Genomic DNA, 13,503 nt, shown 5'->3' with positions numbered 1-13,503 from the left:
TTATTCAAATATTTCATTTAACATTGGTATGATTTAATGTTTTGTATGTAATTTTAAATGTTGTGACATATATAATAAGTAGAATGATTATTATTTATTTACAAATCAGAGTAAACTAAGATTAAATAATTAATTTGGAATGCAGAAGATGCTAATTAACTATAAAATTCTTTCGTTATTCAGGATATCTCAAATGGTGAGACAAATTTTCAGTCTTCACTTTCAAAAATGTTGAGCAAATAAGAAAGAATTGTTCACCATCAATAATTTAGCCCGTTTTAAAACAATTGGTACAAAAAGGAATTCAGTCATATAGTAATATGATTAAATCATCAGTGTTATTAAATAATACCTGTATTTTTTTGTTTAATTCTATTTTATCCAAGTTTAATGTGTACAAACACTAGCTATTATTATAAAAAAGTTTGTAATTGAAAGATACTTAAAAATGGAGCGAGTAAAAATTAGGGTGAAAATAATGTACACCTGACACTGATCATAACTCTTTTCATTTTATTATTTTAATAAAAACTAGTGCAACAGCTTAATATTTGCTAAATGATAATATAATTTGTAACATAAAATAATCACATTTAATTTGACTTTATCAATTATGTGATTCCATGTAGTACATCCACATGGTCCCATAATTACTCTTTGACACACACACACACCACACACACACACACACACACACACACACACACACCCACATATACATACATACATACATACACACACACACACATTTATACATATAAAGTTATTGACAAGAGTCCAGCTAATACTCTTATCAAGTATTTATTATTTTTTATATTTATTCATAATTTTATCTTATTTCATATCTAAGAATTAAAAAAACAGAGAAGTAATGAATTCTGTGAGCTTTAGATAAGAGTTATTAAAATCATTCTTTAGTTATTACTTTTCTTGTTTTCCATCATATTTGACTTTTAGCTATTTTATGATCTTTTTGTGAAACAAAATTAATTCTTCAAATGGATGATATGGCTAAGTAAAATATACTCAATTATTCATTAACTAAAATGTAATTAGTTTACTTATTATATAAATAAATAGTTAAAAATTAGAGATATTAGAATAATTTCCTGTTAATTGAATAAATGATCAATATATACTATTTATCACTACATCTTATTATTCAAATTTTGGTCCAGGTGGTCTTGTACTTAACATGTTGGCTTCTATATCAGCTTGTGTTGGGATTTGATTTTCAGCAAGAATCTGAAGTTGTGATATTAAAATTAGTAAGATCATTGAATTTATCTATTTATACAATATATATTATTGTAATATATGAAATATTACAATATGTATAAACATATTAAATACAATATTAACACAAGAATACAGTGAATATAAGTAAATATTATATAAACAATTCAATGAAAATGGACCCAAAAATTATACAAAATGATTTTTTTTTGTTACAAACCAAACTTAATTTAAAATGTAATGGCTTTTATTCAACATATTTTTTTTTCATTTCTGCATGGTAATATTTCTTTTCTTTTGTTAGTGATTAATTTATCTCAATGTTTTTGTGTTAGTATGATATTTTTGCATATGAAAATACCAAATCTTACTGCGATTTAAACTCAGAAACTTCCAAATGATAGATAAAGATGCCATTACTCTATCATAGAGTTTAGCATCATAAATAAAGCTTTTCATCAATTATAATTGAAAACATATTGATTTAAGTGAAAAACTTCACATATATTTACATTGTCATATATATGTCTTATATTAAGTCAAAAAAAAGAAAAACAATTATTCAGTGTAATGAAGAGAATAGAATTTTATTAGTCCTGGAGTATTAAACAAATTGGTAAAATATGTGTTGCAGATTAGAAAAACTGTAAAAATAAAGTTAATTTGTTATTGGAAATTTTTAAAGACAATTTTATAACAATCAGAATATTATTTCTGTACTATTTAAATTAAACAGAAGATATTTGGAAAATATTCAGAAGTTATTCTGAAGTTCAGAAGTTAGTCTTAAGTTATTCAGAAGATATTTTAATGGCAAATGAATATATGAAAATGGTAATGAATTTTAATTTATGATGCACTTGTAATTTAAAAGTCAACATTATAAAAGAAAGGAATTGATATTGTTGGTACCTCTGAAAATGTTTTCTTAAAAAATTAAAAAAAGATAAAAGATTTTCCTTAAATTTACTACTTTAAGTGGCTTCATTTATTTGATTAAAGTAGTAATATTTTATAAATAAACATATGCATAATTATTTACCATTATTTTTTAGCAAGCAACTGTTACGATTGCTGCTTACTGAAGCAATTTGGAACTAGACCAGTATTCTTCTTTGATCTATAAGAGAGGTTCATTGAATGTAACTTTAGCCCATTGAAGTTTTACCTTAGTTCACATCCTTAAATTTCTAGTATACTAATTCTTGAGATATTTCAGATGTATTATAGAACCATTAAGTTATAAAGAACTTAATTTGCATCACCTTATCCAGGACCCATTTTTATCATTATTTTATATGTAAATAAAACTGTATATTATATGTTGTCGCTGAATGGCTTCGACGGCACGTGGCACGTGGCACTTACTAACCTCATGGTGGGCCTGAAAAGGGCCGTTTTTTGCGTTAGCTCTGAGAAGAGCTGTTGGGTCCAGAAGCTTGTCTCCGGTGTGGTCGGAGAGTTGCGGCTCATCCAATGAAGTCCGTCCGAGCTTTCCCTCAGCGGAAGTTGAGTCCCCACTACAGCGTGGCAGTTGAGTGCCCCGCAGTGTCGGGTAGGCGCCGGTCGTTCTTCGCCGGCGCGGCCGAGGCAGTTCTCCCCGAGCGATCCCATGCTGGGCCGGCTCCTGCTGCTGAGTCTGCCGGCCAGGGCGATTGAAGCCTGGCAAGCTGGAGCTGGAGCATGAAGGTAGCGTCCGCGAACAGCGGGCCGGCTAGTCCTGCTGCTACGGCGGGGATGTTGGCATCTGCCAGCCAGGGAACTTCTTGTGTCTTCTTCCATTTTCTTCTTCTGGTCTTCTCCAGGTGGTGGTCAACGATGAATTGCAAATTCACTCTCGTGCACGCTTTTATTGGAGCCAGAGAGTGGTGGGGCAGCAGCGCCGCTATAGTGGGAGAACTGCGCGGTGGGAGTGATGCTTGTATCTGCGCGTCCCGCTCACATTGTTGCTACCGTTATCGCCCGCCGTTATCAAATTAGGCATATATGTGGTAACATTGTTACCACATATGTACCAATTATATATGGTACATATTTATATTATATAACATAATAATTATATATTTTTGTTAGTAATAATTACATATGTTTTATATAGTATAGTATAGTAGATTAGCATATTTTAGCTAGTGTTTTCTTTTATGTTGTATAAGTTTATTAATTGCAAATAATTAAAAACTTTTGAAGTGTATGGTACTATTTCACGAATACAAATGTAATTTGTATTAAATAAATAGGCTTACCATATTTTTTTGGGTCCAACCCAAAACATATTTTTGAAATTACTTAAAAATCTTAACAGTTTGCTGAAAAATTAAATTTTATTTATTCAGTTATATTTTTCACTAGACATGAAGTTTTTCAGAAATGGTTTGTTTGTTTTAATTACATCATAAAATTCACAACAAAAAAGTTCTGAATTAGTTTTTAAATTTAGCAGATGTTTAACAGTAGATACTGAAAGTCTACCCCTTTCTGCAGACCAAATGTTCTCCATAATTGAAAAAACTCTCTCAACTGGAGCAGATGTCACAGGCAAAGATATCGCAAACTCAACCATTTTAGAAATATTGCAACATAAAATATCAGTTTTTTGAAACCCTTTAAAAATTGCTTTCCACTTCTCTTCAATAGTATCTAGTACTTTTTCAGAACTTGAACCATAACCTACCCTTTGGTTTTGAATTACATTGTTCAACAATGTACGTTTATCAAATAGGTCATCAATATTTATGGAATCTTTTATAATTTCATTAACAACTTTTACACTCTCTTCTAAATGAGACCAGGCAATTTCAGTTCGTAAATTTATCCACAAAACTTACTAATGTTATCAAAACTGGTTCTCCACAATTCTAAAAATTGGATACTAGAATTATAAAAATTGTCTACGCTTGAGAAGAATTTTTGTTCCTGAACATCATTATTTTCTCTAATAGTGCATAGCAATTCTTTGGCAGAAGATGGTACAAATTTGTGGGTTTTTCTTTCCTGAAGTTGACAAATTAATTCAGAACATGTCTGAAATGCTTCTGTTGCTGTGATAGAATTAGCTTCCAATTTCAGAACTATATTATTAAATAACTGAAGAGTATCATAAAAAATTTCAAAAACAGTTTAGGTTCTAGATTTAAAAAAAAATCAAATAATAATTTTGGGCATTTGTCACAAGTTAAGAAGTATGATTTTAAGATGATAAAAAATGGAAAGAATTCTTTCTATTGCTGGTAACAAACTAAGGAACATTGTGCTATTATGAGATAATACTTTTTTGTAATCTGTTACCACATATTCACAGAATTCTTTAAGTTTTGTTATTCTTACTGTATTCTTGCTGTTTGTACTGAATTGTGTACAATGTGGGCTGAACAACCAATTCCTAAGATAGGTCTATCTAAATCACTTTGAACTTTTCTGAACACATTTTCATTCCCTTTTCTCTTCACACCACCAAACTTACTGTTAGTGTTAGCAGTATAACAAACCAACTTTTCTTCAAATTTGTATTTTTTCACACACTGAAAAAGATACAGAGTCAAAATTTGAGCAGTTTCACTTGCCACTTCATTAAAATTTAAAAGTTTAACTTGAATTTCCTCCTCCAGATTGAAATATCTTACAACAATCGGAACAAGTTTTACTTCACTTCTGTTTGAGCTAGCCATCGTTACTATTACATAATTAATTTTTTCCAAAGAAACAACAAATTATCAAATATAAATGGTGAAATAACGTTAACAATAACTGCGTTGGTTTTGGTTCGAGCAGATGAAAATTTTGAATCATATGGTTTTTTAACCAGTTTAAATTTGCAGTCTGATGTTTTGAAACTGAATTCGTGTCTAGCAGTGTGGTATGAAAATTTAGCTTCATTAGCAGTACATTCCAGATCACTGTTGTTTTCCCCATCTTTGGCTTCAAAAAAAATCTCTTGTTTGCTGAAGCAGTACCATTAATAGCACTCCTGTGTTAAGCTTTTCACATGGTCTTCAATATCTCCCTTTCCTTTATGTGCAATAGAAAATTGTCCAGTATATAGTGTGCAATAAACACATTCATTGTTACTGTCACTACACAATTTCAAAAATTTGTATTCCTGTTGCAGGTTAACATTAAACACACATTTTCTTTCGTCCATTGCTAGACGATGCCACACCTCTGTCAAAATCGACGTCAGCACTTGCTCCAAGGTCAGCTGAGAGATGCACGGTCGTAAGAAAATGTTCAAAAACGCGATGTCAAACATATAGGTCTAAAATTTAAAAAAATCCTCGCGTCATAAAATTCACAAACCCTGTACATTATCCTGGACAGCACTAAAAATCCAGGACTGTTCAGGCTAATCCCGGACATATGGTAAGCCTATAAATAAATGTAGTTTGTAGTAATATTAAACTTTAAACAACTTACTAGAATTTGTTTTAAGTTTTAAAATTTTAAAAACTTGAGATGCAATTGTTTTGATTTTGTAATTTTTTAAATTTCCAAAAAAGTCAAGTCAATGTAAACAGAGCACATCTAGAGTTAGAATAACAGTATTTTTAATGCACAAGAACTTGATAAGTTTATTTGTTTAAATGTAATATTACATAATATTAAACTGAAATATAATTAATTATATAGTAAATTATACTTGTAAGTAATTATAAAAAGTGAGTCAATGTAAAGGTCAAAAAATGTAAAAATTAATAACATACTCTACTAAGAAACTTAATCTTATTGACCTGAATACTACTAAAATGCCAATTATCATAAAGCTACAAAACGAACAAATTTTTAGCTCCTTAATAATAATAATAATAAGGAGAAAACTTAGTTTGGTGTGTGTGATGAGACATAGTGAAAGAATGTTTACAAAACGTCATTAAAATTACAAAAGGAAAATGAGAAGACTTGGATTCTGAAAATGGAATTGATAAGTTTATAAATGGTGACATCTTGACAGAACAAGATGTTAAGAATTTTTATTTATAAAGGATAGAAGGAGCTTAATATTATATAATCCTCAATTCTTGTTTAAGGATAGGGATGGTCACAAAGAAGACTAGGTTCTATAAATTGGGCCCATTAGGAAGAATAATTTACATTATCTTATTATCTTAGTGAGAATGTCATCCTTCAAATCGTAAAGCACATAAATTCTACTGAACAATCAAGGTTATTGTTTATGAAGGTAAAATTTCTCAAGAGATGCCCGGAAAGAACAGGATGGACATGCTTTGAAATTTAGCTGATTCAACGAAGAAGAGGAATCACAAGAAATATATTAGGCTACACAGAGAAGAAGCAATCTATATGGTTTTGCTGTTCAAAATTATGAAAAAAATTAACTGTTCAGAAAAATACTGCAGTGGAATTCTCTTCATCAATGTTTACTATTTTAGCCAATCTATTTATAGATTTTAAACTAGTACACTGTTATTATAACTGACATGAAGTATTTTTACAAAGATAAGCTTTTATCTATAATTTTTCTAATTCATTGCATTTTTTTATTTCAGTAGTTCAAATAAAGTGGTTTTTAAATTATTTTAGTTTCTAATAAATATACATTTAAAAAGATGAATAATCAACAAATTTTTTATAGTTGTGTTTTTCTATTATTTTTTATATTCTATCAAATGAATGCAGAAAAGCCATATGTGTTTCATTTTCCACCAAGGATTATCATTTTTGATTTAGGTATGTATTAAAACAAATAAAATAAAAAAATAAATTAGATAAATTATTCTTTTTTTTTTTAATTATGCCAATCAAATGCTACCCTTCTAAGATTTCTTTAATGATATTCACCCACTTTTTCTAAGTGTGTTCTTTATTTTTTATATGAGCTGCAAGAGATCAGCTTAACCATTTTGTTAATTCATGGATGTATAATAATTTTGTTGTGTAGGGAGTGTAGTGTTTAATGATGTGGCATTATCATATCAATACATGGCTAAATTATTTATTTACTTTTTAATTAAATGAAATCAAGAAGTTGTTAGTTACTGAGATCTAATTACTGACACATTCTGACTTGCAGGCAACATATACTTTTAACACAACAGAAATTCAGAAACAAAATATTTGCAATATTGTAAAGATCCCAATTTACTAGCAATTCTGTACTAATCCTTCCAGTTGATAGAAAATAAAATAAATATTGATGCATCAGATATCTTAGATTTTTATACACCACTGAAGTTATAACTGTAACATTATAACAGTACTGCAACATTATTACTGTAGCATCAGACGTATGCTAATAGTAATTCTTAGTTTTCTTACACTACAATATTTTTAATATAAGAACTGATATTATAGTATGCAATATAAAAAAAAATGCCTTTCGGCAGGCCGGAAAGCAGAGGTAGATTTCACAGATCTTAAGTAGGGGATAAAAAATATTTCCACCTTAAATTGAGGAAAAACTTCAACTTTACTCAATACGACAATGGTTTCATGCAAAAAAATTGTCACATGTTTAGCATACAGCAAGCCCGATCTTCTTAAAATTCCATCAACATTTTGGTCATCCCTTGCCGTAAGGGTTGGTCATTCAAAAATTGTTTCAGACAAACGTTTTAGGTAATGTTTAGACGACTAACGACCACTTTAAACCGATTCGATACTGTTCCTATTAAGGGAGGTATGATTTTTTTTGGCTTCAAAACCATGTTTTTTCCATCTTCTGGGCCAATGGTTGGTAATATCGAAAAGCTGTACTTAAATAATTTTTAGGCCCTTGTCCAAAGAATACTAGGAACTTTAAACAAATTTGATATTTTACTTAATAGTTATAGCAATATTTTGTTTTTTCAAAAAAAGTCACCCAATTTCCACCCCCATGGTCCAATTTTGGCCGTTAACAAATTGAACCAAGATTTTGGGTTAAGTTATTTTTAGAGAAAATTTAAAGTGATTGGCGCAAAATTACAACAGTTATATATATATATATATATAAATGTTAAGTTCGTTTGTGTACGGCTTCAAAAACTCAAAATGTTCTGCACCGATTGAGCTCAAATTTTAGCACGATATGTAACCCGCATCAAAGATTGTTTTCATCTATTTTTAATAAATCTATCTATCAATTTTTAATTTGGAAATGTAAACAAAGGAAACCCAATCAGATCAATGCAAGATGGCCGCTGTCAAACACAACGACCAAATTTCTTTGAATTATATTTAACAGCTAAAACATCTGTATTTTATTTTTAAAAAAAACATGATAAAAAAAATTTTAGCACGATATATAACCCGCATCAAAGATTGTTTTCATCTATTTTTAATAAATCTATCTATCTATTTTTAATTTGTACAGTTTTTTAATAAATAAGAGCTAATAAATCAGATGGAAATGTAAACAAAGGAAAACCAATCAGATCAATGCAAGATAGCCGCTGTCAAACACAACGACCAATCACAAATTGCCCGTATGGCCGTTGCCAATGTAAGCAAAATCACAACTGATTAAGTAACAAATTTCTTTGAATTATATTCTTTCTTTTATTTCTTTTGAATTATATTTAACAGCTAAAACATCTGTATTTTATTAAAAAAAAAACCTCCAAAACAAAAAGAAAAGCCACCAAGAAGGACAACCGCAGTAGATGATGATATGAATGATTTATAGCGTATGAAAATGCCATACCTGACCGGGATTCGAACTCGGAACCATCGGAATAAAGTCCGAGACGTTACCACTCGCGCCACGGAGGCCGGCAAACATATTCGTTAGGATCCGAATAAAAACACGACTTGCCAATTTGGCGTTGTGTGTCAAACCAATTTTATACGGACTATAATTACTTTTAATACGCGAAACCATTTGCAATGATTGAACATTAACTTAAACCTCTTCAAAAATTATTCCTTTTGAACTAAGCCACATTTTGATATCATTGTTTTTCTATAACACGGCTGGAATTCTTTTCGTTTAATGATAAGAAGCGTTGTCGAAGACAATAACCGAATTCTCTTCCAAAGGACATAATACACCGCTAAACTATTTCTAAATAATTCAAATTCGTGTAATTTTTTTACGAATCGCGTTTTTATCAAAATCTCATCTTTTTCTCAATTGACCTGCGGGGTTTTGTTTTCTTTGGAGACCGTAATTCATTAGTAGATTCATACTCGAGAATCACGTTCTACACTGAAGCAGCATAACTTCTACTTACGTTAGCAGTTTATTAACATCTGAAATCAACACCGTTTGATTATTCTGTAATTTGTAAGCATTACTCTGCTTTTGTAAGCATTTAAAATGATGTGTTTTTTCGCACGACTTAAGGGCTTTTTTCGCAGCCCACAAATCTTTATATATAAAAATGTTAAGTTCGTTTGTGTACGCTTCAAAAACTCAAAATTTTGTGCACCGATTGAGCTCAGATTTTAGCACGATATATAACCCGCATCAAAGATTGTTTTTATCTATTTTTCGCATCAGTCACATACCCGCGACCGCGAGAAAACAGTTTTTTTAACGGTCAGTTGTGTACCAGTGACCGCGCCATCTGCCGGAAGCGAGGGGAACACTCGCCATACTAGCTAACGACAACCGCAGTCACATGTGAAACAATACCTGTTCCCAATTACATTGTTTATTAACAAAAAAAAAAAAAAACGTATCCACTTGCATCTGATTCAGATTATTATACAATCTGAATTAAATATTCACTTTAATCGAGGTACTTTTGTGTGATCGTGTCGTGATTGAGCTGCGACTTTCACCAAGCTCTGAATTTATTAGAAAACGACCAACAGTGGGATATATGTATTAATGACGCGTGCAACACTGCACATCCAAACCAAATTCGCGCATTATTCGCAATTATATTGACCGCTTGCTTCCCTTCATCGCCCACAGAGTTATGGGAAAGATATCGATCGCATATGGCTGAGGATATTTTGCATAGAGTACGCCTAGAAAATACCAATATGACCATGAAATTTACAGAAGGCATTTACAATGAAGCATTGATAAATATTGAAGACAAGTGCTTAGCTTTTGCAAATAAAGTTCTTAGTCAATTGGGAATGCCAGCACCCACCCGAGCTGCGATTGCTTCATTTGATGTGGATTTACGCCGTGAACAGAGTTACAACATTGGAGATCTTCAGTCATATGTCCAATCAAACATTCCCAAATTAACGCGTGAACAGAAAGGCATTTATGATCGCATAATGCAAATGATAAATCTCGGAGTTGGGGGACCTTCTTCTTTGATGCGCCAGGAATAACTGGGAAAACATTCCTCATTAGATTGATTCTAGCAACGGTTCGATCAAAAAATGACAATTATCCTGTTGCAGAATATTAATCAGCCAAAACTCTGCAAAGGCACACGACTTGCAGTTAAGAAATTTATGAATAACGTAATGGAAGCAACGATTTTATCGGGGCCTTTCAAAGGTGAAGATGTCCTCATTCCTCGAATACCCATGATTCCGACCGATACATCATTTCAATTTAAAAGATTGCAATTCCCAATTCGATTGCCATTTGCAATCACAATCAATAAAGCTCAAGGTCAATCTTTAGAATTGTGTGGTTTAGATTTAGATGCGGATTGCTTCTCACACGGGCAACTGTATGTTGCATGTTCCCGAGTCGGCAAACCAGATAGCCTTTATATCTACGCAGACAGTGGAAAAACAAAAAAATATTGTATATCCACAAGTATTGCAAAATTAAACGTCTATGAAACGTATGCTTTGTTTTGTTTCTCATTTCTCATCCATGCAACCACAATGTACCACAGCGAAGCCTGGCGGGTAGAGTTAGTATATATACATATGTATATATTTCACTTTATGAGCTGATGGTGGTTTTGGGGTCTGGAGGATGTGAAACGTGAAGATATGTCAAACTTTCTGGAAGTCGAGTCATGATACCCATTACAATAGGTAGGTTTCTTATGAAATCTGCCCAAAATTGTATAATATAATAATTGTATGTACTGTAAATACATTTAAGTTCATTATATATTTATTTGTGTACATAAATTGGTTAAAAAGCAATATTAAAATATAAAATTAATTTTAGAATACAAATTTCTGCAAAATGGGAAACCAAACAAATTTTATAATAAAAGTTTTTTAAGATTCTTATAATTTTATTTATCTTTGCAGTCAGCTTTAGTAACATGGAAACTGAGTTTTAGAAACAGAATATTTTAAAAACATTTTATTATGGTTATTTCAATCAATTTCTTTTGCAAAATATTATGTTTTTTAATTAATTTCATTGCTGACTTCCATGTACAAAAGTAGGAAAAAAATGTAATTAATGATTTTAAATAAATAAAATATAAAAACCAATATATATGAAATCACTGCAAAAATTAAATTTCTTTAAGTGCTCATAAAAAAAAAAAAAACAAACAATCTGCAAAATAAAATAGATCCTATTTTACAAAGAGTACGACAAAAGTTTTGATATGACAGAACAGATCATCACAAGTGGTTACAAGTTAGGACATGTTTAGACAGGTTCCAATCTGCACTGCAACTGCTCTAGTTATTAACTCCATGTCATTTGCTTTTTAGCTGTGTTATTGAAAAGAGGAAGTGATGTCTTAATGGCTGAAGACTGAATATCAGCCAATTTTGCATCTGGGTTAAGTGTTTAGAGGAAAGACTCCTGTCCTTGGAGAGGATTGTCCTCATCGTACAGCAATATTTAGGAAGTACTGAGATTTTGAAAGAATAAGTTGAGACAAATTCGTGTGTGACCTACCACAACGTAGAGATGTCCTTGGATATTACTGCATCAGCAATTCATGCTATTCTGTGAGATCATCTTCAAGTTAGTAAGCTTTGTACACTTTGGGTGCTGCATAACGTGACCGACAATCAGATGGAACATCATGTTTCATGGTGCTGTCAAATGCTGAAAAAATTTGAACCTATATAAACAGTATTGTGACAGGTAACAAAACTTGACTGTACTGTTATGACATCCTGACCAAGGCTCAGAACAAGGTATGGGTATTCAAAGATGAGGAGACCTCTGTGACTGCTCGAAAATCCAGTGAAGCAGATTGTGGTAGTCGTATTTTTTCATGTGAGAGGAGTTTTAGGACTTTAAAGTTGTGTTGGAAACTCAGAAGACAGTTATAGTAAAGTGGTATACCAAGGAATGCCTGCCTAAAGTTGTCAAAGCTCTCAAGAAGCTGTGCCTAGCTCAAGGATGGGTACATGGTTTTTTTACCACGATAATGCTCCAGCGCACTGCTCTAAAATTTGCTCTGAGTATTTGGCCAGCACTGGAATAAAAAAACTAGAGCACCCTCCCTATAGCCCTGACCTCACTCCATGTGACTTCATGCTGTTCCCCAGGTGAAGAATATACTGAGAAAAGCATTTTGGAGCATTGATGACCTCCTAAGGGCTTGGGATGATGAGTGGATGAGTGTGCCCAGATCTCCAATGAAACATGGCAAAGTTTCTTTGAAGAGTGGTTTCAAAAGATGTAGAACAGTTTAATGTGTGGTGGAAATTATTTTGAAAATTTATAAAAAGCAAAGTCATATTGCAAATCTTTCCAGAGACCTTTGTATTGCTAATGGCAGTCTAAATAAAAAAAAGAAATTAGTTAAGTACAATCTAAACTACCCAAGCTCTGATTTTGATTGGTCTCTACCATACTCTGTATCATACCTCTTATGGTAAGATGTGATATGCATAAAATTATCTCAATATAGAATAAATACTCTACCATCATAGAAATATATTGAATGTTAAAAAATTGGACAATATAATTGTCCAATATTCTTATAATAGAAAATTCCTTGAAATTTTTTAATTAAATTTAAAATTCCAGAAGGTAGAATTTTTACATATATCATTCATTAATGAACAATGACTTTCTATTACAGTTAATTAAGTAAAAAAATTATTTTCTAGCAATTCATCTGAAAAGCAGCATTCTGTTGGTCATGGCATATGGAAAATAATCATTCAATCTATTATTTGCTCTTCAAAAAAGAAGTTTAGTTTTATTATCATTAATATTTCCAAGATTAGAGAAAAATTTCTGATACACAGTCATAATAACATTATAGTTTTGTATTAAAATTTTTTTTAACTTGTAAAATTAACTTGTAAAATGTAGGTGACCAACTGCAATTTTTTACAACCTCATATGTGCTTTCTTGCTTGTTATTTTAAAGTAAGTTGTTTATGTCAGATTAGGTTTTTCATAATTTTTTTGTTTATACTGTCAATTGTAAAACAAATTGTTAGGGATGTAGTATGTAGGGGGTATACTGAAATGAA

At 31.2% G+C, this 13,503-nt stretch overlaps 1 protein-coding gene across 4 annotated transcripts in view; it reads left to right on the top strand.

Annotated features, from left to right (window-relative positions):
* Positions 1 to 204: 204 nt before the first annotated feature.
* The window catches only part of LOC142328586 (magnesium-dependent phosphatase 1-like), a 52,618-nt gene continuing 39,319 nt past the window's right edge, over positions 205 to 13,503 (top strand). Inside the window, exons 1-2 of one of the 4 annotated variants that reach the window (XM_075372358.1) lie at positions 216 to 1,015; positions 6,738 to 6,918. In XM_075372358.1, the coding sequence (XP_075228473.1) occupies positions 6,798 to 6,918 (121 nt within the window). In that variant the 5' untranslated portion in view covers positions 216 to 1,015; positions 6,738 to 6,797. Of the gene's footprint in view, positions 1,049 to 6,737; positions 6,919 to 13,503 lie in introns of all 4 variants that reach the window. The other 3 variants (XM_075372356.1, XM_075372359.1, XM_075372360.1) reach the window with 3 other exon arrangements.

This window comes from Lycorma delicatula, chromosome 8 (assembly GCF_047948215.1).
Source record: "Lycorma delicatula isolate Av1 chromosome 8, ASM4794821v1, whole genome shotgun sequence".
Taxonomy (NCBI): Eukaryota; Metazoa; Arthropoda; class Insecta; order Hemiptera; family Fulgoridae; genus Lycorma; species Lycorma delicatula.
Note: the sequence above shows the minus strand (reverse complement) of the source record. Positions and strands in the feature narration are given on the sequence as shown.